Consider the following 24915-nt stretch of genomic DNA (forward strand, 5'->3'; position numbering starts at 1 on the left):
AAGCCGTACCACTGTGACCAGTGTGGGAAGAGCTTCAGGAAAGAGTGTAATATCAGGACACACCAGTGTGTTTAAACAGGAGAGAAGCCGTACCACTGTGACCAGTGTGGAAAGCGCTTCAGTAGAGAGGACCATCTCAGGACACACCATCATGTTCATACAGGAGAGAAGCCGTACCACTGTGACTAACCCTAAAAAATATAATATAGGCCTACATAAGTAGCCAATATAATATAGGCCTTCACTACTGCCATACATACAGATACATACTATCTTTATTGTTCAATACACATCGCCTTACACATCAGCCTACCCTTTAACCATGGTCCACCTCACCGGGTCAGGCGCAGTTCACACAATCGATCAGAGGCCTCAACGCGGATGGACCCATTGATTAAATAGACCCACAAAGACACAGATAATATCGCCGCGATCCGGTCCGCATCGGTTCGGAAAATGCTGGTTACGTTCCCATCAGCAGGTTTGCGGTCCAGCCGGCCCGCGAGGCCGGTTCAATACGGAAGCATCGACCCGTTACGTTACACTAACGCCGAATGAACCGAACTTTATGCGCTGTCAATTTTGCGTCGGGCGCCCCGGGGAAGTACAGTATAGGCCTGTATCTTCCACAGCATGTCAAGAGCTCAGACCGACCTGGACATGGATGACGGCAGCTGATGAAAAGGTCAAGTATAGGGCGAGGTCATTTTTCACTGTTTACATATTTTAAAAGTGCAGCTTGCAAGCCTAAGCTTTCTTCTTTTTTTAAGATATTTTTTAGGGCTTTTCAGCTTTAATGTTATAGGACAGTGTAGAGAGACAGGAAATGTGGGAGAGAGAGAGGGAAGGACATGCGGGAATCGAACCCGGGTCCACCGCGCGAAGGACTAGCATTCATATGGTGCGCACCTTACCCGGTGAGCTACCGGGACACCCCCAAGCCTATAAGCTTTCAAGTGAGGTGTCATACTGTACATTGAAATCTGAAAATAGTTGAAGAAGATAATGTTTATTTGTTCGTACATCTGAAAAAGAGAAAAGGTGCCTGAAAGATCTAGAGTTGTTTAAACTTCGTTCTCACAGAGGCCGTTAGGTTTGGGGTCAGGGTTTGACCGGTCTGCGTTGATGGGAACTAGCCACTACTATTCTCACAGCCAGGTAATGGGTGTTACAGCCGGTTAACCGTGTCCCCAACCCCACAAGAGACTCTGTTATAATCTGCCAGTGGCTGTCTTTATATGTCAGACGTCAAACCGTGCGTCCCAACAGCCTGGCTCAAAGGTTGCTGAGTTAAGGCCTTTTCTGCCGCAGCCACAAACAGGCTAGTTCTCAAGTTGCTGTGGAAGCATTTCCAGTGAAGGGCGCTCAGTCCGATCTGGGCCTCTCATACCTGCTGCAACTGTCAAAGAAAGTAATTTCCTAAAGGCAGCGTTCATACAGTAACTCCTTAACGACAACTAGCCTGTCATGTCCCCACTGTCACCAGCAGACCTCCCTGAGTCTGATAGATACCCCTGTGTCTGCTGTGGATGTCGTAGCATTTAGTTAACACACACACACGTACACACAGACATACACCAGCCCACTTCCGGCTTTAGGCCTGGGCCATAGCAAACACACACCAGTATTTGCCATGTCTCTGCTATGTTGTTTTTTAGCTTCTCTTACTCTGAAAATGTTATTTAATGTAATTTATTGCTCTATAAATGTTCTTATCTGGTAGACAAACATACTCCAGGAGCTTGCTCGATCGCCTTGTTGAGATGGGTCAGGGAAGGTCATATACCCACCTCCCTTGTTCTCTGTAAAGCGCATTGTGTTGCCTCTGGGTATGAAATGCGCTGTACAAATAAAGCTTTGATTGATTGATTGATGTGTTGTCAACTGAAATAACAGTGTTGTTATTGAAATGATTCAATCAAGATTGCGTGACTTATGACAACATTATGAAGGCATTATGAGGGCCACTTCAAATGTTTTTTTATTGTATTACTTTATTGACACCAAAAAGTGACTAGTAGACTAAATTCATGTTTTTCATGTCACAGCCTACATGAATACGATTAATCCAGACAATTGAATGTGCAAAGTCGTTGTAAATGATGCAGGTATGAGTAGTGTGCAATGCAGCTGAATCTACAAACCTTGGTGTGAGCTGTTTAGTGGTTCTGGGGGTGGGGGGGCATGTGATGTCTTGTGCCTCATCAGAAAGTGTCAGTGCTGGGTCAGCAGTTCTTTAGCCTGATGGTTGGGGTCCGAGATGACCAGCTGTGTCGAAGTGTCACAGCGAACCCACGAACGGACAGTCAGGTTCTGAGCTGCTGTGGAGTTCGGAGGGGGACATGTGACGTGTTGTTCCTCATCAGAACAGAATTCTCTGATCTTCTCAAAAAAGATAATTCTGCCTGGTCATGTCCAGTCCGGGCGCGTCTTGCACAGGAAGACCATCTCAGGGGGGCGGAGCAACAGCTGAAACTCGACCGGTTCTGCATGACGTGTTCTCTGGCCATAACCACACTGTGGGATGCTGTTGACTTGTTTCACAGGAGAGCTGTCCCTCACGACCCTAGCAATGTCAGAGAGTGTCCATTATGGTCTTATAGCCTAGTCTAGACAATAGGCTATAAGACACACTGGGCATACAGTATATTCCCTGTCATTTGTAGGCTATTGTCAATAGCCTGGTTGAAAAAAAAGAAAAATAATTTAAGTTTGACCAAGAAAATATAGCTTCAAACTGACGGTTTTAACTAGACTGTTTTCTTTGTGGAGAAAGGCCGCGGGACCTCTAGAATAATTGTCTTGATTTGGCTGAATGCCGCAAAGGACGTTATTAGCCACGTCTTAAGCTGTAGCCGATGTAGTCTCCTCAACATGCAGTGAACATAATTACTGAGAACATCGGACAACATCTATCGTTCAGCTTTCTCCTTTACGAGCAGTCAAAATATAGATTATCTTGGAACCCAAAGTGCACACAATGGAATTTACCCTGACAGCAATTGTATCTGGAAACATCAAAGACAGTTCTTAATTCTGAATACAAGTAAGTAAGTAGCATAGTCATATAATTAATGTTAGATAGTTATTAGTGGTGGTTTTACATGGCTACTTGTGTTGCGCTCGGAAGGGTGCGCGTAAAAGCTCTTAAAAGGAATGGGACGCTATGGAAACTTACCATAGCAACCTACAACAGCACCGACCGTGGCAAAAAAAAAGAAGAAAGAGATGGCGACTATTTGGTAAAGTTGAATCCTAAACAGAGAATACCGTGGTTATGCACGAGAGAATTGAACAGTTGCAGGGCACACTTTAATCCGAATGGTGTTTTTTGCGCGCATATCGATCAAGTTTCACAGACGCAGTTTGTAGCATCATGCTAGGGATAGATATTATTTTTGCGATAGTCTACATTTCATTTAATAACTTTTCTCTAGCAAACGTGGAGCCGGAGAAGGTGGAGGGGTGGTGAGGAGCGCTTCTCTTCCACCGGACACCGACATGTTCCAGGCGGCCGCCTCGGGAGACTGCGACTGGTTGCGGTTCAGTTTGAAGAGGGCGCTGCCTGCGACGCAGCCGGACAAACAGGTGAGCACCTGTGGGTGGGCTCGTGTGAGACACAAATTGTTTACTCAACATGTTACAATGTTGTGTGTGTGTGTGTGTGTGTGTCTCGCAGGGTCTGACCGTCCTCCACGTGGCTTGTCTCCACGGCCGGCTGGATTGCATCAAGCTGCTCATAGAGGCCCGTGCGGTGGACGTCAACGCCAGCTGTCCCCAGGGACGCAGACCCGTTCACATGGTGCTCTCGGCTCAGAGCAGACCTCACTCCCAGGCCTGCCTCGCCTTCCTCCTGGAGCACGGGGCCCTGCCCAACGCGTACGTCCCTCCTGGTCCTCTCCTGTCGGGGTGTCGTCTGTTCATTCATCGGTATCTGACACAGTCGTGGTCAGTTGATTATTGAATATGACTGAGACCTGCAAATGAATGCATGGATCGTAAATCGTTAAAGTCGTACTCTGTGATCCGTAAACTTCTACAATGATCTGACGGTTAGACCCACACATGCACACACACACTCACACACACACACACACGATGAAGATGACGGAGAAGAATGAAATTCGTGACGATGTGCGTAATTAGCGCTAACGAGTCGTAAACGCTGCGTCCGTTCTCCCTCAGCGCCACCGACTCGGGCCTGACGCCGCTCCACCTGGCGGCTGCCGCGGGGCTGGCGGCGTGCGCGAAGGCTCTGGTGATGGCCGGCGCCGACACCGGGGCGCGGGACGGCAGGGGCCACGCCCCTCTGGACCTGGCGCGAATCTGGTGCCACCGGGGAGTCGCCAGGTAGGAGTGTGTGTGTGTGTGTGTGTGAGAGAGGAAGAGAGAGAGAGAGAAGGGGGAGTGTGTGTGTGTGTGTGAGAGAGGGAGAGAGAGAGAGAGAGAGAGAGAGAGAGAGAGAAGGGGGGTGTGTGTGTGTGTGTGCGTGAGAGAGGAAGAGAGAGAGAGAGAAGGGGGAGTGTGTGTGTGTGTGTGCGTGCGTGAGAGAGAGAGAGAGAGAGAGAGAGAGAGAGAAGGGGGAGTGTGTGTGTGTGAGAGAGAGAGAGAGAGAAGGGGGAGTGGGTTATTATGGCAGCCTGGCAAATTCTATCATTTTCTTTAGTTTCTTTTCACCATTTGTGTGTGTGTGTGTGTGTGTGAGAGAGAGAGAGAGAGAGAGAGAAGGGGAGTGTGTGTGTGTGTGTGTGTGTGTGAGAGAGAGAGAGAGAGAGAGAAGGGGGAGTGTGTGTGTGAGAGAGAGAGAGAGAGAGAGAGAGAGAAGGGGGAGTGTGTGTGTGTGTGTGTGTGTGAGAGAGAGAGAGAGAGAGAGAGAGAAGGGGGAGTGTGTGTGTGTGTTCGTGAGAGAGAGAGAGAGAGAGAGAGAGAGAAGGGGGAGAGAGAGGGAGAGAGAGAGAGAAGGGGGAGAGAGAGGGAGAGAGAGAGAGAAGGGGGAGTGTGTGTGTGAGAGAGAGAGAGAGAGAGAGAGAGAGAGAGAGAGAGAGAGAAGGGGGAGTGGGTTATTATGGTAGCCTGGCAGATTCTATGCTCATAGTTTCTTTTCACCATTTGTGTGTGTGTTGTGTGCGCGTGTGTGCGTGTGTGTGTGTGTGTTGTGTGTGTGCGTGTGTGCGCGTGTGTGTGTTGTGTGCGCGTGTGTGTGTTGTGTGTGTGCGCGTGTGTGTGTTGTGTGTGTGTGTGTGTGTTGTGGCGCGTGTGTGTTGTGGCGCGTGTGTGTGTTGTGTGTGTGTGTGTGTTGTGTGCGCGTGTGTGTGTTCTGTGCGCGTGTGTGCGTGTGTGTGTGTGTTGTGTGCGCGTGTGTGCGCGTGTGTGCGCGCATGCAGGTACCTGAAGGACTGTATGTGGCAGGAGGACAAGAGGAGGGAGACGGGGAGACGCAGGGCCCTGCAGACTCTTCACCAGGACCTGGTGGACATGCACCGCTGGACAGAGACCAGAGAGAAGGTCTGTCTGTCCTCGTCCAGTCAGCGTGGACAGGAATCAACAGCTCTGTCCAACATTAGGAAACATATAAGAAACATAAGGAAGAAGATAAATAGCAGGAAATTCGAATTCACGCACGATATCTTTCAACTTTTAAAGATGAGCGGGTGGTTCGGTGCACGCTGGGCTCTCCTTACCCCCCTGCACACCCAAGTCCAAACCCTGCGTCTCTAGCGAGTTCTTCCTTGGCCCATGCTACACCCCTCCACCAACTTTCATGAACATTGGTCGGGTTGTTTTCGCGTAATCCTGCTTACTAACAAACTAACAGACTAACCGATGGACAGAAGCACACATGCGACCGACACATTACTCAGAGGTAAACATAGTTCTTGAAACCACTCCCAGATAGCAAGCGGATGTGTAATGATTCTGGGTCATATATGGGCCGTGAACTAAGCCACAAGGGCCAGATCTGGCCTGTATATGGCCCAGATCCGCTTGCTATCTGGGACTAGTTAACCAGCAGTATCTGGTGAGCAGCTGTTGTACTGTCCCCTCTGTGCTGACCTCAGGTGGACCAACAGAAGGTGACTGAGGAGAAGGTCACGGAGTGGGCCAACGGGAAGGGCTTACCCCTCCTCTGGGCGGTCCCCCAGGCCACGTGGAACCCGGCGCACGCCCGGTGCATCTCCCCCGACCAGGGGAGCCGCGGCCTGGGCAAGAACGCCGGCCGCAAACCCCCGCCCCGGGAGGCCTGGAACATCTCCCCCAACCCCTCCAAGCCCCCGCCGGCGTCCGTGAGCAGGCCCCAGGGGGTGCGGATGAGCAGTCGGCCCGAGAGGCCCCCTCCGGAGCCCGACCTCCGGAAGAGCGTGACCCTGGACAGGGCCGGCGGCGGGCGGCCCCAGTATAAGACCAAGTGGGACGGCTTGACCCGGCCTGCGCCCGACCTGCCGTTGGACGTCCTCCGCCGGGGGCTCTTCCCCGCCGCCTACCCCCCCAGGATAGCCTCGCCCTGCCACTTCCAGCCCCTCCACGTCCTGGACCTGGCGCGCCTGGGCTGCCCCCCGGAACACAGCGCCTCCCCCTGGACGGAGGTGGCCATGCACCTAGCCGAGGAGTTGGTGCCTGGACACTACTAAGAAAATACGCCTGAATCCCTGTAGCCTAATCAACATGCTGGTTCTACTCCACATGTACAGCCCATCTCTTAGGATCAGATACTGTAGGTAGAACCAATATAGTAGAAGCACTGAAGCACATGGTTCTGTATTTCACGAGGTTGACCTTTGGTGCCTAGTTGCTCCCATTGAATGGTGCTTTCCATCTCAACGTTTATTTTATGCACAATTACATCACATCAGAGGATATATTATTAAAAGGTTGTAATAGCCTATTGGAAATGCATCTTTATTCATGTCTGAAAAGAGTCTTCTGAGATGCTGATGATTGAGGCAAAAGGTTTTTTGAGCGAATCCATACACAGTTGCACAGTTGAGACACAGCAAAATGGCCGCCCCACAACACTTCCCTCAACTCCGCAGACACGTGACAGCGTGTCGTCCAGAGTTATGTCACAACTGGTCACCGGGAACAGAGCGTCCCCCCTCTCTCCGTCACACTCAGGCCACGCGTGAGTGACTCTACAGTGACCGCAGCTCAGTGACCTGTCTTAAAGTCACTCCTGTCGCGGTCCAGCTCTCCTGGGGGGGGGGGTGAGGGTGACCGAGAGTTGAGGAGACCACAGTGTCCAAGGTGGCGAGGGTTGCTTGTCACACACACACACACACACACTGTCGGTGAACCCCCCTCAGGGGGCGGCGAAGTCTCCAGGTGAGAGCATGTCAACTGAACACGGTAGGTGTGTGTGTGTGTGTCTGTGCGTCTCCCTCTCTCCAGAAGCACTTCACACCCCCGTAGAGGCGAAGGAGGTTTTAACAGGGCCAGGGCATGTTGTGACCTCTGGCCAACCTATCACACGCCTCCTCCTGCGTCGGTGAAAATGACAGGAGAGCCACTGAGCTCTTAGCATGAGAGCGCCACGGCGCCGGGGCGCCAGCTCCAGCAGACTCGACCCTTTTTGACGTTTTATTTGAAAATGAAAAAAAAAAAGCAGTGCAAAAATGCTTGGAACAGTTTCTGGGGCAACTACTGCTTAAGACAGGTTGACTAGGCTGGAACGCGCATGTGCTTCCTAGATTCCTTCCTCTCACCCCCTCAAGGTCACAGATTCTTCCTCTTTTAAGGGTCAGGGTGGATGCTGGGAACAGCTTTGTCATTGGTCCTTCAAGGCTGCGGGGGGCCAATCACGGCGCAGAGAATTATACTTCACCAATCAATGATTGTCACGCACGCACACACACACACACAGACACACAGACACGCACACACACACACACACACACCATTGTACAGTAGCTCCCTCTTTAATGGCACCTTATCTCTTCACATCACTTCAGCAGTTATCGGCTCGTTCCAAATCAACCTCTGTGGCCTAACCCCCACCCATGCTGTCTTGGCAGACCCAGGTGGATTGGACAGGCGATTGGACACTAACATGGGGGCAATCTGAAAGCTATTACCATATTCTGTACACCAACCAAATTCCAAAGGGGGATATAAGGGTATAAGTTAAGCATTGGTTTGGGACTGAGCCAATATCTCCCACACACTGCCCATACATTTCACTCACAAGCGTAGAAAAATCACTGCACAGGTACTTTTATCTTTAGAACAGATTTATAGGAACTTTTATCTTTAGAACAGATTTATAGGAATTTATGGGCATCTTTGCTGTAGTTTTTCTAACAAAATGACAAAAAAAAACAACCTTGAAGCTTGAACATACAAAAATCACCTAATTGTTTAAGCTCCTTTTTTCTGCTAAAACAGGATAAGAGAAAATGTGCCGGTTCGCAAAGTATGGTGCCGGTCACTGATGCGGATTTACATAAGAGTAGACGCTGAGAGGAAGGGAGGGGGGGGGGCGTTCGTTCCTACGCGGTCACGCTCGAAACCCTTCCGAGGTTCCTACATCGCGAGGAGTTACCAAGCCCGTGCGCGCGAGAGGTCCGACACTCGACCTTTACCGCTCCGACCCCGTGCCCTCTAGCCCCCGTACCTACTCGACTCCCCGCGCCCGACAACTCCGACCGGCGTTTCATTAACGAGGCCTCAACAGCAGAGCCTGACGGGGAGGAGGCGGGGTTTGTCTCGCTAAAAATGAGGGAGCAGTTGTTTATTGTTGTTGCTGTTCTCCTGTTAGTCGGTCAGTCGTCATCAGTACAGACACAGATACAGACAAACATATCCTGGGATGTGGGAAACACACCGCTAGTCCTTTGACAGGAGGGGGCGCCGGTGTCCGCCCCCTTTCCCCCCCCCCAATGTGCACCTCAGTCCCGTTCAGACACCCGGACACCCCCCCCTCCCCCCTGGGCCTGGCCCAGAATACCCCCCCCCCCCCCCAACCCTGTTCCCCGAAGTCCTCCTTGTCCTCCTCGTCCGCCTGCTCAGTACATCTTCTGCCGGCTGGGCAGCACGGCTTCCTTGATGAAGGAAAAGATGAGCAGGATCCCGGACCTCTTCCCGCGCTTGCCCTTGGTGAAGTAGTTCGACACCACGTCGTCTGAGCAGAGGACAGTGAGAGGGGAGGACGAGAGGGACGAGGGGAGGGAGGAGAGGACAGGAGGAGAAGAGGACAGGAGTGGTGAGCGCCAACACCGACTGTGACGACGTGTCAAACTGGTCGTTTTCCTAAAACACTCTCACACAGCAGCAGCCCGGCCCGCTGCCCCGAGGGGGGCCAGCCGGCGAACCAATCGTGAGCTGCTGCTGTGCCGAGTGATGCCGTCTGCATGGCGGCTCTCACAGGCCCCACCTCCTTGCTGCATGGTGGAGGGGAGGACGTTCTCCCCGGCTGAGAGCGACACGAAGAAGGAGAAAGGGATCACCCACAGGCAGATGGTGAAGTACGCCAGCACCTGCAAGGACGGAGAGATGGACAGAGAAGAGAGCAGAGGTTGATATCATTTTACCCAATGCATTACCACGAAGACATTAAAGGTGCAGTATGCGGTCTGGCCCAATGCATTACCCCTGAAGACATTAAAGGTGCAGTATGTGGTTTGGCCCAATGCATTACCACTGAAGACATTAAAGGTGCAGTATGCGGTTTGGCCCAATGCATTACCACTGAAGACATTAAAGGTGCAGTATGCAGTTTGGCCCAATGCATTACCACGAAGATATTAAAGGTGCAGTATGCGGTTTGGCCCAATGCATTACCACTGAAAACATTAAAGGTGCAGTATGTGGTTTGGCCCAATGCATTACCACTGAAGACATTGGCCGGGTTTCCCGAAACCTTCTTAGCACCAAGAAGATCTTTGAGTCTTGGCCGAGCCGAAACAAGCAAACCGGAGCCTTAAGAAGACTCAAAGAGCTTCTTAGCGCTAAGAAGGTTTCGGGAAACGCGGCCATTAAAGGTGCAGTATGCAGTTTGGCCCAATGATTTACCACTGAAGACATTAAAGGTGCAGTATGTGGTTTGGCTCAGCAGCACCTTTTGTTATTTCGCAATTCTCATTACATCCCGACAGCAATCATTAGTGGTCTGACACTAAAATTAGGCAAATCTGTTATCTGTGGAAATCGCAGGACTAATAAGTGAGCCCGATCATTTTGAGTTGCTAACTTATTGCCCTGGAGTTGCCCTGTCAACCTACTGCCTAGCGAGTGTCATTAGTTTTCCCCCAGTTTGGAGGAGAGACTTTGGAGAGGCCTGAAGGGAGGAGCGGAGATTTTTGGCCGGTTGCATTTTTCAAAATCTTTCTTTTTTTCTTTCTTTCAGGAAACAGGAAGTCACAAACCACACCTTTAAAGTCGTATTCGTGGTCCAATAACAGTAATTTGTATGAGAACTCGGGTACATTAGGAGCTTGGAGGCAGTGAGGATTACCTCTGAAAATGGGTAATACTCTTCTGCAAAATACTGGAAGGCCATGTAGTGATTCAGCACCACCAGCACTGAGGGAAAGAAGGTGAGAGAGAGATGAGAGAAAACCACCCACATACTGTAATCTACATGTCAAACACGGACTTGGGAGGTTTATAGAGTAGCTTAGCTAGCTATAATAAACCCTACTTATCGATAGTAGCTATGTTGAGGCCAACACAGCCATGGGCATAAACACATAACACTGCCTCCTCAATTACCTGAGCAGCTGCTGTGCTTACCCCCGAGAAACATGCTACTTGGAACTACTGCTATACTGTTAGCCAAGTGGACTGCAGTTATAGTGCTTTTTATCCAAAGCGCTTTACAATGGCCTCTCATAAATACATATTCACACTCCAATGGCGGTAGCTGCCATGCAAGGTAGCCTAGCCTGCTCATTGGGAGCAATTTGGGGTTCAGTGTCTTGCCCAAGGACACTTCAACAGGAGGAGGCAGGATTCGAACCGCTGACCCTACGATCATTGGACGATTCGCTCTACCACTGAGCCACAGCCGCTTCACCCCAAGTGAAGCTAGCATTCCGTATTAGTGGCTCCCAGGTACTGTGGCGGACCACCATGTCTTCGGGTGCATTCGTAAATGTCTGCCACCCGGAATGTTCTCTGGTCATTCGGAAATTCAGAGTGCTCTGAGCTTCTCCGTTCAAAGATTCAGAGCACTGCACTCTGGGAGCACTCAGAGAGCGCACTGGGTGCTCTGACTGAAACGACGGTTTGTCCGAGCTAACTGACCGTTGGTGAATTAACCGACTTCAGAGCGCTCTATGACGTTGAAACCCGAGCGCTCTGGAATCAGAGCAGAGCAGTTACGAACGCGCCGTTCTTTTTATGTTCCTTGCTTATTCAACCCCAGGGAGAGTAGGCCAACTGCTGCTCGTGGTACAGCCAACAAAAACAAAAAAATTGGGAATAAAGCAATTTTAAAAATAGATGTGCGTCCTTGGCTCACCGCAGGAGAGTATGAAGTTGGGCGAGCTGAGCAGGATGTAGGGGAAGGTCTGTAGCAGGCCGAAGTACACCAGGTTGGTGAACAGCCCCGTGCCCACCATCAGCACAGGGAAGCCATCGAACAGGTACAGCCCCGTCAGCACACCTGTGGAGAACTGGAGGGCAGGAACACACACACACGCGCATACACACACACACACACACAGATGTCACACACACCAAGGCAAACAAAAAGAATCGCACAGATACACGCCCAGATGCATCACACAGGCACAAGGAAGTACACGCATGCTCACACACGCGCGCGCGCGCACACACAAACACACACACACACAAACACACACACACAGTAAGCTTATTATGCTGCACGCACAGGACAGAGTAAAAGGTGATTAATTAATTCACAGGAAACCATTGTAATCACATTTGTGAAACACTCACCAGTATCATGTACTTTATTATTCGACTAGTGGCGACTGTGTATTCTTCTATCAGTTCTGCCAAATAGTACAGGCCAGCAGCTGCGGAGAGAAGAGACACACTGATAAACAAAAAACAACAACAAACGAAACACATTATCATCGTGTCTTATCCATATAGGTTTGAAATAAGAGATAAAAACCCAGTTGATAAATAAGTAAAAAAACAACCACAAGCGCATAGGACGCCACTCAAGAATGCATCCTCAGAACCGGCGAATGGTACTCGCTGCTGACCTATATTTGGTGTTATTATGGGTAGGCCTGATTAGTCAAATACATACTGTGTATCGCTCATTTATCCAATTAGTGCTATTTGATATGGACGGTGCACATCAAATATTTATGCAAATGTATGTCTGGAGCAAAAGCAACTGTTGTGCAACTGAAATCAGGTGCATTTAGTTAGTAACATTTAGCTAGTTATTTGTAATGTAATCCCCCCCCCCGGGGGGACAATATAAAGTACTACTAGTTATTTGTAATGTAATCCCCCCCCCCCGGGGGGACAATATAAAGTACTACTACGACTAGACTTACTTAGAGTTTGACAACGACTAGTCTACAATGTTTACTAATACGACTACTACGAATATTTGTTTGTGACCCTCTCTTTAGTACAGACTACCAGTATATAGTAGCCAGCTCGAGGGGGTCAAAGGTGGCCAGGTGCAGTTCCAGCTCGAGGGGGTCAAAGGTGGCCAGGTGCAGTTCCAGCTCGAGGGGGTCAAAGGTGGCCAGGTGCAGTTCCAGCTCGAGGGGGTCAAAGGTGGCCAGGTGCAGTTCCAGCTCGAGGGGGTCAAAGGTGGCCAGGTGAGGAGACCTAGGTGCCAACGTGTACAGGAGCTGGCTGTAAATCTCAGACCATAGCTCCTTGGCTAGCTAGCTTGCTAACGTTACTTGTCATGTACACAATGTAGCATTGGGTGCAAGCTAATGGTGCGTTCGTTTATAACTGGAAGGTGGCAAATTGCGACTTGCTACTAGGAATGATTAAATAAAACACTGCATGAACTCGCACTTCCTCGTCGCAAATTCGGATATGTTTCTCAGCCCCCAGTTGCTCGAATGCACTAGATATAACTAGGTAACTGTGATATAATGGTATATAGATATAACTAGGTAACTGTGATATAATGGTATATAGATATAACTAGGTAACTGTGATATAATGGTATATAGATATAACTAGGTAACTGTGATATAATGGTATATAGATATAACTAGGTAACTGTGATATAATGGTATATAGATATAACTAGGTAACTGTGATATAATGGTATATAGATATAACTAGGTAACTGTGATATAATGGTATATAGCTCGAATGCACACAGGTCGGAGGTGGGTATTTTGCCACTTGCGACTTGCCACCTCCGACCACAAACGAACGCACCATAAGTCATGCTTTAACTGGCTCTCCGTATCCAACTGTTGATAGCTACACACACTCCTGACACACACACTGCATTTGGGTCAGCGTCGCATTGCTTATAACTTGTTTCGCTAGCTAACTAGTAGCACCATAGCTAGCTAGCTAACGTTCAATAGCAAGTTGCATAAAGCTAGCTAGTCGCACATAGACAGTACAGCTATTAGCTAGCTAACGTCAGCTTAGCAATCTGACATATGGAACCAGCCAGCTTGCCAAATATTGAGCTAACGACTACAGATAACTAACTCACTCACATCAGCTAACGTGTAACCAAAGACTGTGGATAATGCAACTAGAAACGGTCACACAGTCGATTGGGGTGGGAGAACGAATGCTACTGGATGCTAGCATGCTAGCTAGGGCTCCTAACTAGTGCACTGAACTCCCCATGTCCAAATAAACTTACCAATTGCTAGAGTGACGAAAGAGATTTGTATGACCAACGACAGCCAACTCAGTAAATAAATAAACCACATCTCTTGTTCATGTGAAACAACACAAATAAATACGAGGGACAAAATCAAAGAAAAATGACCCAGTGGCAAAGTGCTAGTTTCACTGGTGATCAAAGTGCCTCTTCCTCCAGACGGCGGAGGAAAGAGAGACAAGAGCTCAAGGATGAATGTGAAACATGTTACAGCGCCAGTTTGGTTTGGAGGAATGAGTTTGGTTTGGAGGAATGTCTACATTGGCTACATTGATCCATAGAAATAGCAAGATACCATATATTGGTCTGCCTGTAAATGGATGATGATTTTATTTTTTAAAGTGTGTTTATTTTTGTATTTTTTTCTCCTTCATACTTCAGTAATGACAGGATCATATGCACCTTTGGTGGGTCGCCGGTGGAATTTGTCATCTACATTTTCCCATCCAAGCTGTCCTCCTCCAGGGGCAGCCAGGAGCAGTGGGCAGCCTTGTCGGTGGGGCGCCCGGGGACCAAGTCCAAGTGCTCAGTCAGGGACAGGACTGAAGAGCATCTGTTCTTCTGGATGTTCTTTGTATTATTGGGTTCTTGGGAGGATACCCTTGCGAACCCGAGGAGAACATGCAAACCGGGAGACCCAGGACCTTCCTTCTTTGGGGCAACAGTGCTAAGTACTGCGCCACCGTGCCGCTCATGAGGGATTTGGGGTTCAGCGTCTTGCTCAAGGACACTTCGGCAAACTCGCTGGGATCGAACCGGTGACCTTCCAATCCTTAGCCGGCCGCACGCACGTACGCACGCACGCACACGCACACACACACACACACACACACACACACACACACACACACACACACACACACACACACACACACACACACACACACACACACACACACACACACACACACACACCACAAGACAAGGGAGGAAGGGGGTTATATAAACACATTTGAGATTCATGGGTGAAACAATGAAACATGTATGCTGAAAGTAAAAACCAGACCTTCTAGTAAAAGAGATAAATTAAATAAATACATAATGAGATACAGTGTGAAAAGGACACTAAAATCGCGTCAGAGTCTAACGTGAGAATACTCCCATCTCCCTCACGTTCAGAATGCTTTTAACAAAGAGAGAAAGAGAGAGAGAGTGTGTGTGTGTGTTTGAGTCTGCCCTGTGCCGGTGTGTGTGTAGGCGTGAGAGAAAGAGAGAGACAGAGTGTGTGTGTGTTTGAGTCTTCCCTGTGCCGGTGTGTGTGTGTGTGTGTTTGATTCTGCCCTGTGCCGGTGTGTGTGTGAGTGTGTTTGAGTCTGCCCTGTGCCGGTGTGTGTGTGTAGGCGTGAGAGGTGTGAATGAAAAAAGGCACCTCTTCCCTTCCCCAACACTTTCAGAGGGAAACCACATAAAGATCACCTTGGACCTCTTAGCTTCAGACAACATCCACTCCCTCTGCCTGATCCGACCAGCGACAGTGGGCTCCATTCCTTCCCCAGCTGATCTAACAAAGGCAATATCCACATGAGAGCTCGAGTACAGAGTGAGGATAATGTGTATTTGGTGGTGGTACAGTAGGCTATTTTCCCATGGCAAATAAAGCAACTATACTGTACAGTTAAGTAAGTGATTCAGTGATCTTCATAGAGCCAGAAGGGACCATTAAAAAGGCAACAGGCGAACGCAGAAGATGCGTATTAAATGTAAGAATAAAAAAATAAAAAAATGTTTTCTCAAAGTGCATCGGGTCTGACAGAACACAGAAGGACTACATACATGTGAACAAGAAAGAATGGGGAGACAAAGAATTTTATAGTTTAAGCATCACCACACAATCACATTCCTGCACTGGAATCTTATGACTGGAATGACGGCAATTTCATCCTCAAATTGTACAAAATTAAAATAAAATAAAATGCAGCATGCAAAATGCAACATTGACATTGACATGTCCAATTTAAATATTCTTGCATTGTCTGAAAAAGTCACTTCTTCAGGTCATTGCATTTAATCTCTGGTAAACTCAACTGACACATGCCTTCAACAAGTTCTTCCCTGCATTTAACCAACTTAAAAGCCAAATCATGTTACCAATGTTAAAGCTATGACAGTTATGCGTACCCTGATGTAAAGCCCACAGTCCTAAATATATATACTGTATGCATATGAAAACAGCCAGTAGACATATTGGATATGTACTGTTTGTTGTATCTGACGTTTCTAGGACGGTTTCTTCCTCCCTACAGGCTGTCAGTCGTTCTCGATGACGACAAGCGTTGACGCTCGGATGCGGGAGTCCCTGTTCTCTCGGTTCTGCTGCAGCCTGCGTAGGACAGGGCGGCCGCTACTCTCCCGTGCCCAGGGGAGGGGCGCTGCAGCGGGGCCGCTGGGCCGGGGATCTGGCCCAGGAACGAAGAACGTGGATCAGCCAAGGTGAAAGAAACAGTGACCGCAAGTACCTGAAGTACCTGGCCTAGCATGACCTATTCTTCTGAAATGGACATTCCCACAATAACGTGCCTAATTTGCATCTATTGTACATTTGTATTTAGTCAGTATTATGTTACTTTGTTGCCCTTTGATGCTGTAACAGTGCAATGTCCCCCTGGGGATCAATAAAGTACCTACTACTACGACTACGACTATGACTACGACTACTACAACTACAACTACTACTACTACTACTACTACTACTACTACTACCACTACTACTACCACTACTACTACTACTACTACTACTACTACTACTACTACTACTACTACTGCTACTACTACTACTACTACTACTTCTACTACTACTACTACTACTACTACTGCTACTACTACTACTGCTACTACTACTACTACTACTACTACTACTACTACTACTACCACTACTACTACTACTACTACTACTACTACTACTACCACTACTACTACTACTACTACTACTACTACTACTACCACTACTACTACTACTACTACTACTACTACTACTACTACTACTACTACTACCACTACTACTACTACTACTACTACTACTACCACTACTACTACTACTACTACTACTACTACTACTACTACTACTACTACCACTACTACTACTACTACTACTACTACTACTACTACTACTACTACTACCACTACTACTACTAGCCTACTACTACTACTACTACTACTACTACTACTACTACTACTACCACCACTACTACTACTACTACTACTACTACTACTACTACTACTACTACTACTACTACTACTACTACTACTACCACTACTACTACTAGCCTACTACTACTACTACTACTACTACTACTACTACTACTACTACCACTACTACTACTACTACTACTACTACTACTACTACCACTACTACTACTAGCCTACTACTACTACTACTACTACCCCCTCCCCATTACAAATGATGGCCATACCAGAGCCAGGGGTGGGTGTGTCCTGTCCATTCCCCATGGCCCGTCTCCTCCTCTGTAGCACCATCAGTAGCTCCGCCTCCCCAACGTTGCGACTGAACCTCTTCCTGGACGCCGCCCTGCGGTGGCCCTGTCGCTTCACGGTATCCTAGGAGACCATCACACTTAGACCAACTGTAGCACGATTAAGACGGTACCAATCGGGTCTGGGTAAGTTAGGACAGCAACCAATCACAGCACGCTAAATTATAAAAAACTGTAACTCTGTGTTCATTTTTATTTAGTTTTAGTCGTCTTTTGACTAAAATGCTATTTGGTTTTAGTCATATTTTAGTCATCTGAATTGTTTAGTCGTTAGTTTTAGTTGACTAAATAGTATTAAGATTTTAGTCGACTAAATCTACAGTAGATTTAGTTGACTAAAATAGAATCGGTTTAGTTAAAGTGTAATGCATTATTTAACCGTTTCTCAAAAATGTCCGAACTCATCTACTCCTGGAGGAAACCTCTATTAGACTGATAGACCCAGCTACTGAATCACATTTCTATGTGCTCTCCTGACCTGTGTTCAATGTTTTTTCAGCATGACCACGACTTTCATGGAAATCTCAGCATTCTGATCTGATCTCTTCCCAAATCGTCCCTCCCTAACATACTCGTCTAGTTTTTATTTGTTGACGAAAATGTCAATTGATTTCCTCATAGTTTTTGTCATCATAAATTAGTTTCTATTTAGTTATCGTCTTGTAAAGGTCGTTGACGAATAATAATTGTCATAATTTTCGTCGACGACATTAACACTTCTGTAACTACAGCAGTGTGAGGGGATGGCAGAGCCTTCCTCACCAGCATCTCCTTCAACTCCACCACGGCCGACTTCCTCTTCTCACTCCTCTGATCCTGAGGTGGTCAGATTGAGATGAAATAAACATTCACCGGTGCAGTAGTCTCTCCGAGGCGATCCCATGCATACATAGATTTACAGATCAACAAGTAGGCCTAATAGAGCGCACCGTTTCGCCATTTCAGGATAATTACCGCAGACTAAACTGCACCGATTGTCAAATTCTCACGTGACCGTCCTTGGAGGACTACGCTCACCTGCCAGGCGTTGTCTTCCTCTGTCCCAACCTGAGGGACAAGTGAGACAGACAGGTCTGTGAACGCAGCTCTCCTGCTCTCTGTACTTTGGGTCAAACTGTATAATATAATATAACGTTATTGGCCGCGTTTCCCGAAACCTTCTTAGCGCTAAGAAGCTCTTTGAGTCTTCTTAAGGCTCCCGAAACAAGCAAACGGGAGCCTTAAGAAGACTCAAAGAGCTTCTTAGCGCTAAGACGGTTTCGGGAAACCCGGCCATTGTCACTTGTTAAAGCAGGGCTTATTGAAGGTAGAATCAGGTCGTTGTCCTGAACCTTTCCCCCTAGTCTAACCGAGCTAAGAGTGTGGTAGGTTTTGATTTGTATGTAAATGGGAGCGTCTGTACCTGCTGTTGTCTGGCCGGCCTCAGGACGATGCCTTTCCTGATTCTGTCCATCATCTCATCCACTGCTCTGGACCGCATGTCAACCAGTGGCGCCGACTCTGAGGGAGGCGGAACAGAGGTCAAACAGAGGTCAACTACAGGACGACAGAGTCAGCTGTGTGAGTGCTGTCAACTTTGCCTCGTGAGAACTCGTATATATTACCAGGCCTGGGTTGAAACACTCTTAGAAATCCTTTCAGTTACGTTCAGTAGCATTTTTCCATTGGTCCCATTTTGCCAGACAAGAGCAAACGTCCTCAAAAAGGTAAATCAAAGTATTTCCAATAGTATTTCGACCACTGTAGTACACTCATAGTACTGGATCTCTCATGCTTGGCATACATATTCCTTGAACGGTATCATGCTACTCTGTCACTCACTGTTTATATCTGCGCTGTCTCCATCCTTCCTCCTGTTACGCAAGGCATGAAGAGGACTAGAGAGGGATGGAGGGAGAGAGGGATGGAGGGAGAGAGGGAGGGAGGGAGAGAGGGAGGGAGGAAGAGAGGGATGGAGAATATTGGACGTAACATTTTGCAGGTTGCGATTGTCAGGTGAACAGTGCATTCGCGGAATCAAGAAGAATTATTTTTGAGGCACCTCAGCTGAGGGTGTCTGAGAGGATGGAATACTGCTGCCTCCTATGGAGGTATTGTCATGTTGGTCAGGCAATATAGAACATACTCAAGGGTTGTAGAGGAAGAAGGAGGAGGTGGGGGAGGAGGAGGAGGAGGAGGAGGTGGGGGCGGCGGCGGAGGAGGAGCCAGGGTTGAATCCACGTCCCCTGATTGGTCAGCCACCTCTTCACGTTTCAGCCTATCCTGTAACTGTTTCACTAAAACAGAAAAACATGGAGAAATCCACTGACAAACTAATACATGTATCTGATATATCAACTACAATTCTGGTTAAGTTCAGGGTTAGTGATAGGATGTTTGTTGACGGTTAGTTGCAAGGCCATCATGCAAAATCTGCCATGGGTCAATAAAAGTTCAATAAAAGTTACATAAAATAAAGAAGTTGAACATCTAAAGGTTGCTTATATGCTTATATGCTTCCCTCTGGAATATGTAGGGTGGGACCTAAGCCCACCCCCCCATTGCTTTCTGTAAAGCGCATTGTGTTGCCTCTGTGTATGAAATGTGCTATACAAATAAAGTTTGATTTGATTTGATTGATATGCTGCACCTTCTCCCTGCAGCAGGGCCAGTGTGTTCTGGGCTTCTAGGAGCCGTGTCTCAACAGCCCTCCTCTCCTCCTCGCTCTCCTGCAGCCGAGACCTCAGGATCTCCTCCTCGCTCTCCTCCGGCCGAGACCTCAGGATCTCCTCCTCGCTCTCCTCCACCTGAGACCTCAGGATCTCCTCCTCGCTCTCCTCCACCTGAGACCTCAGGATCTCCTCCTCGCTCTCCTCCGGCCGAGACCTCAGGATCTCCTCCTCGCTCTCCTCCGGCCGAGACCTCAGGATCTCCTCCTCGCTCTCCTCCGGCCGAGACCTCAGGATCTCCTCCTTGCCCTCCTCCGGCCGAGACCTCAGGATCTCCTCCTTGCCCTCCTCCGGCCGAGACCTCAGGATCTCCTTCTCGCGCGTACACAAGCACACGCACACACAAACACACACATGCGCCCACACACACACACGCACGCGCACATACACAAACACACACACAAGCACACACATGCACAAATAAATGGATACATACAAATATACTGTACATTTTAAGACAATTGCTCTCTCTCTCTCTCTCTCTCTCTCTCTCTCTCTCTCTCTCTCTCTGACACACACACACACACACCTGGTTCTGATAGTACTGTTGAATCTCCTGTAGTGCAGTACTGATCATGGCTACTTGCTCCAGAGCCTGCTGTAGCTGGAGACTGGTCTCTGAGCCCGGCAGCACCATGCTCTGTCTCCGGGCTTCTCTCTGCTTCACCAGAACCTGTCAATCAATCAATAAATCAACCAATCAATTAATCTATTAGTCAATCAACCAATCAACCAATCAACCAATCAACCAATCAACCAATCAACCAATCAACCAATCAACCAATCAACCAATCAACCAATCAATCAATCAATCAAGCAATCAATCAATCAATCCGTCAAGCAATCAACCAATTGATCAACCAATCAATCAGTCAGTCAATCAACTGATCAACCAATCAATGAATCAATCAGCCAGTCAATCAATCAACTGATCAACCAATCAGTTCCCTCTGCTTATTTAAATTTGGTCTGTGTATCAGGCCAGACCTCTGTTCATTGGCACTGAGGCAAATCAATTGAGTTACCAAAATATAACAGTGATTTAAGAAGGTTATCACAGAGAATGACTTACAGACATGAGACTCGTCACTAGGCTTGTGAAACTATAAAAGTGCATGTGAAAGCGAGACTAGGCCGAAAACAATCAGAGAAGTCCGCAGAGTCCGTCCGCAACGTTCACTCCGGGCGTCTGTGTCCATATAAGGTCAAATGAAAGGAAAGTGTGTGGGGTTTCCCGGCCACCTGTACAGGGCCTGCAGCAGCAGAGGCAACACAATGTCCTCCTGTCCTGTGTGTGTGTGTGTGTGTGTGTGCGTGTGTGTGTATTCACAACTACCCTGGCCTGGCCCGACGCACTCCAAACATCCTTTAGCACTCTGTAGCGACTGTAACACAGCCAGCCAGGGCGTCAATTAGCGGGCGTTCGACAAGCAAATGGCCGCCGGTATTTTCACACATGCGCGCGCGCAAACACAACGCCCCCCGAATTATTTCCTGTGCGAAGCACAACATCATTATACCACACAGAGTGAGGACGCCGCCTGAAGGGGGGGGGGGGGTGGGAGGGGAGGGGGGGTTGTTTTCAAAACAGGAGACAAATAGAAGTACACAAGAGGCCTTCCCAACCGACCGTCTTCACAATGCCCTGAGAGAGGGAGGAGGGGGCTGAGTTCTGTGTGAACAGCAGGGGGTCCTTTTCACAGGTACGGACCCCTGCTCCGCGCCCCATTATGGCGTGCCTGTCCGGCAAACGAAGAGCGCCATCCACAAAGGCGACAATTGCGACGGCGGACATAGAGTGTGTCAGGCAAAGACAGGTTGTGTTTAACGCCCACTATTCTCAAATGTTGATGGGCACTAATTACGAGGAATGGGAGGCAGTTAGTGAGGGTGGGGGGTGTGGGGGGGGAGGAGGAGGAGGGGGGGGGGGGTACTTTTGTACTGCCGGGACACCATTTTTTAAAAGAAAAGACCTTCATTACTGGACCAGCTGGGTGAGCAGAGTGTGTGTGTGTGTGTGTGTGTGTGTGTGTGTGTGTGTGTGTGTGTGTGTGTGTGTGTGTGTGTGTGTGTTACCCTATCCAGATCTGCCTGTGTCCTTGTCACACACCTCTTTGTGTTCCTTTGACCAATTTGTCGTGGGTTTGAACAGGTTGAATGGATCCCTCTCGTCTCCCACAACATGGCCTCACTCCAATGAGGAAGTGACCCCCCCCCCCTCCCCCTCCCGTCCAATGTCTCTCTATTCAACACAATTGCCCCCCTCCCCCTCCCAAACACACACACACACACACCACCCTCGCTGCTCCTTATCTTCCAGTGGCATGACCTCAGTTTGTCATTAGGGTGACACACACATTAACACACACTGACACACACACACCTGGTGGGCGAAGACCTCTGCGTGCTGTCTGAGTCCCTGCTCCACCTCCAGCTTCTGAGACATCTCTGTGAACTCCTCAGTGACTAGCTGGGACACTGCAAACACACACACACACACACACACAAACAATTCATGACATACAATGAATATACACAGAATAGGGGTACTGCTGTATAAACCAAACAGTGTGTGTCAGTGGCCCCTCACCTCGTTTGATTCTGTTGATGTTTTTGTTCTGTTTACTTAGTTTCTTCAGGATGACTTCTTTCTCATCGATCTCTAAGGCCAGCTGAGGGTGGAGGACACATGGATGATGACACACACACATACGCTCGAGCGCACACATGTACGCACACACACACACACACACACACACACACACACACACACACACACACACACACACACACACAGATGTCCTTCAGTGCTACCTGTTCTCTGAGCTGGATGTCCTCTCTCTTCAGCGTTTCCACCAGCTCCTCCAGATGCAGCTTCTCAGCCAACAGCTGGTCAACAGATGCCTGGAGCTCTGGGAGGAAGGGAGGGAGGGAGAGAGAGAGGGAAGGAGGGAGGGAGGGAGGGAGGGAGGGAGGGAGGGAGGGAGGGAGGGAGGGAGGGAGGGAGGGAGGGAGGGAGGGAGGGAGGGAGAGAGAGAGAGAGGGAGGGAGGGAGGGAGGGAGGGAGAGAGGGAGAAAGGGAGGGAGGGAGGGAGAGAGTGAGGGAGGGAAGGAGGGAGGGAGAAAGAGTTACAAGTGAAAGAGAGAGAGAGACAGATCGAGGGATAGAGAGAAAGCTGAATAAGCAGGAGAGATGTCGTTATGAGCTATGATATCATGGCCTTTTTTTTCCCGTTGCGGGTTGAGTTGAGGTAACTTTGTGGCGTGTAAACTCTCTAATTTACCCACAATCTGGGCATTGCTGTGTCTGCATGGGCAGAGCAGGGCGGGCTCTAGGGTTTAAATATGTCTTGTGTTTCTAAACTACCACAAATCTGGGCCTGGCCTCGAAGTAGGGCCTCCCCACTGCCGCCCCCCTCTTCCTCGGGACCGGGGTCGTGACCCCCGGGGTCGCCCTTCACATCAGCCTCCAGGTCGGAGGTCAAGGCGGCCATGTTCTCCGGCAGCTCCGGGATCAGCGGCATAAACATCTGGCTCTGCCTCTTCAGAACCTTGTTCTCCTTCGTCACCTATCAGTGACGAAGAGGAGGAGGAGGAGGAGGAGGAGGACAGGAAGGCGAGGTTTTAGATCTGATTAGAACTGCGTTCGAACATCTGATCCCGTGTGAGCCTAACCGGGAGAAGGGAGAGATCGGACATCTGACATCACTTCCTCTCTGAGTATTTCCTGTTGGGGGGGCGGGGGGGGGGGCGGGGTACGTACCCTGACAGCCAAAGCCTCAGCTGTCTCTCTACAAGAGCGTTCGATCCGAAACTGAATCTCCAGAACATCCATCTCCTTTAAGAGCTGGTTAGACACTAGGAAGAGAGAGAGAGAGAGAGAGGGAGAGAGAGAGAGAGGGTGAGAGAGAAGGAGAGAGAGAGGGGAGAGAGAAAGAGGGGGAGAGAAAGACAGAGAGATGAAACGTTACTTACTCATAGGGCTAATCGGAATGGAATAGAATAGAATAGAATAGAATAGAATAGAATAGAATAGAATAGAATAGAATGGCTCACTTTGCTCCATCTCAGACAGCTTCTGGTTGGCCTCATCTCTCTGATTCTCCAGAATCTCAACCTGCATGTCAGGTTGAGTCGACACACACACACACACACACACACACACACAGACACACACACGAATGACTGATGGCCTGACTGACTGATGACCTGATCTGATGTTGACAAATTAGTGTTACTATGGATACCTGGATATCTCCTTCGTCATCAGAGCTGCTACTCTCCCCATCAAAGACTGGGGAAATATAATATAGGAATATATTTACAATATGTTACATGTTATAAACATTTAAATATGAACAAATAGGCAAGGCATATTTTTATACATTTTTAAGAACAAAAATATGTTCTTCTATCTCAGTGAAGATTAGTCCAATTGGGGTGTCAAATAAAGGCGGCACCACATCCAATGAGGAAGTGGAATTCCAGTTAGGAGCTCCAAGTCCAAATTACAGGAAGTGAAACTGGAGAAGGACCCCGTTATGAGTTGGTATGGCCCATGTAACAAAGGACACGTTGTTTTCACAGCACTATAGACCATTAAGCTGCTAAGGTATGTAGCCTCCCAAACCTGAGGAAGTAATTATTATTGTCTTAATGTCTCGTGGCTCTACCTATTTCACATATATAAATAATATACACATCAACACAATACCATGAGAATACAGAATTATGTTCAGCAATTGGTCCTGAGGGAATCGTACTATATTAGCCCACTCAAGGAGCCACCCAGACCCACCTACACATCTTGAGTCTAACAAACCTACATGAGAATGAGATCTGCGTTCACTTCCTACCGTTGGGTGATTGTCCGTCAGTCTCACCTGCAGCATTGCTGTCCGAACTTTCAGCCCACATCCTG

The 24915-nt window shown here is 48.5% G+C and overlaps 3 protein-coding genes across 3 annotated transcripts; 1 reads left to right on the top strand and 2 right to left on the bottom strand.

The window, feature by feature from the left end:
• Positions 1-3228: 3228 nt before the first annotated feature.
• Positions 3229-6629, top strand: ankrd53 (ankyrin repeat domain 53; the record flags this gene model as incomplete). The annotated part of the gene is made up of 6 exons (XM_084451551.1): positions 3229-3242; positions 3438-3588; positions 3680-3879; positions 4186-4350; positions 5385-5505; positions 6060-6629. 6 exons carry the CDS (start codon positions 3229-3231, stop codon positions 6627-6629), a joined length of 1221 nt encoding a protein of 406 aa, XP_084307677.1.
• Positions 6630-8970: 2341 nt separating this feature from the next.
• On the bottom strand, positions 8971-13943 carry tex261 (testis expressed 261). Its single transcript, XM_084452149.1, has 6 exons — positions 13775-13943; positions 11896-11975; positions 11456-11609; positions 10448-10515; positions 9368-9470; positions 8971-9115 (listed from the first exon to the last, which is right to left on the bottom strand). The coding sequence occupies exons 1-6, from the start codon at positions 13842-13844 to the stop codon at positions 9000-9002; spliced, it is 591 nt and encodes a 196-aa protein (XP_084308275.1). The 5' UTR covers positions 13845-13943; the 3' UTR covers positions 8971-8999.
• A 2057-nt stretch (positions 13944-16000) lies between these two features.
• On the bottom strand, positions 16001-24075 carry shtn2 (shootin 2). The gene is made up of 16 exons (XM_084451552.1): positions 24051-24075; positions 23758-23852; positions 23362-23563; positions 22809-22906; positions 22585-22666; positions 22378-22472; positions 20524-20667; positions 20127-20306; positions 19916-20084; positions 19412-19562; positions 19108-19163; positions 18689-18786; positions 18304-18333; positions 18049-18102; positions 17206-17350; positions 16001-16191 (listed from the first exon to the last, which is right to left on the bottom strand). The coding sequence occupies exons 1-16, from the start codon at positions 24058-24060 to the stop codon at positions 16043-16045; spliced, it is 1758 nt and encodes a 585-aa protein (XP_084307678.1). The 5' UTR covers positions 24061-24075; the 3' UTR covers positions 16001-16042.
• Positions 24076-24915: the final 840 nt, after the last annotated feature.

This window comes from Borostomias antarcticus, assembly GCF_949987555.1.
Source record: "Borostomias antarcticus genome assembly, chromosome: 17".
Lineage (NCBI taxonomy): Eukaryota > Metazoa > Chordata > Actinopteri > Stomiiformes > Stomiidae > Borostomias > Borostomias antarcticus.

Excerpts from the sequence above, each read along its gene's own strand:
- shtn2 (XM_084451552.1), bottom strand. Across the intron at positions 20,668-22,377 it reads CAGAGGTCTTCGCCCACCAG|GTTCTGGTGAAGCAGAGAGA; the intron begins GTGTGTGTGTGT and ends ATTGATTGACAG. Across the intron at positions 20,085-20,126 it reads GGCCGGAGGAGAGCGAGGAG|CTGAGGTCTCAGGTGGAGGA; the intron begins GAGATCCTGAGG and ends GAGGAGGAGATC.
- tex261 (XM_084452149.1), bottom strand. The coding sequence starts at position 13,844 with ATGTGGTTTATTTATTTACTGAGTTGGCTGTCGTTGGTCATACAAATC. Across the intron at positions 10,516-11,455 it reads CAACTTCATACTCTCCTGCG|TGCTGGTGGTGCTGAATCAC; the intron begins GTGAGCCAAGGA and ends TCTTTCCCTCAG. Across the intron at positions 9,471-10,447 it reads AGTATTACCCATTTTCAGAG|GTGCTGGCGTACTTCACCAT; the intron begins GTAATCCTCACT and ends CCGTCCTTGCAG.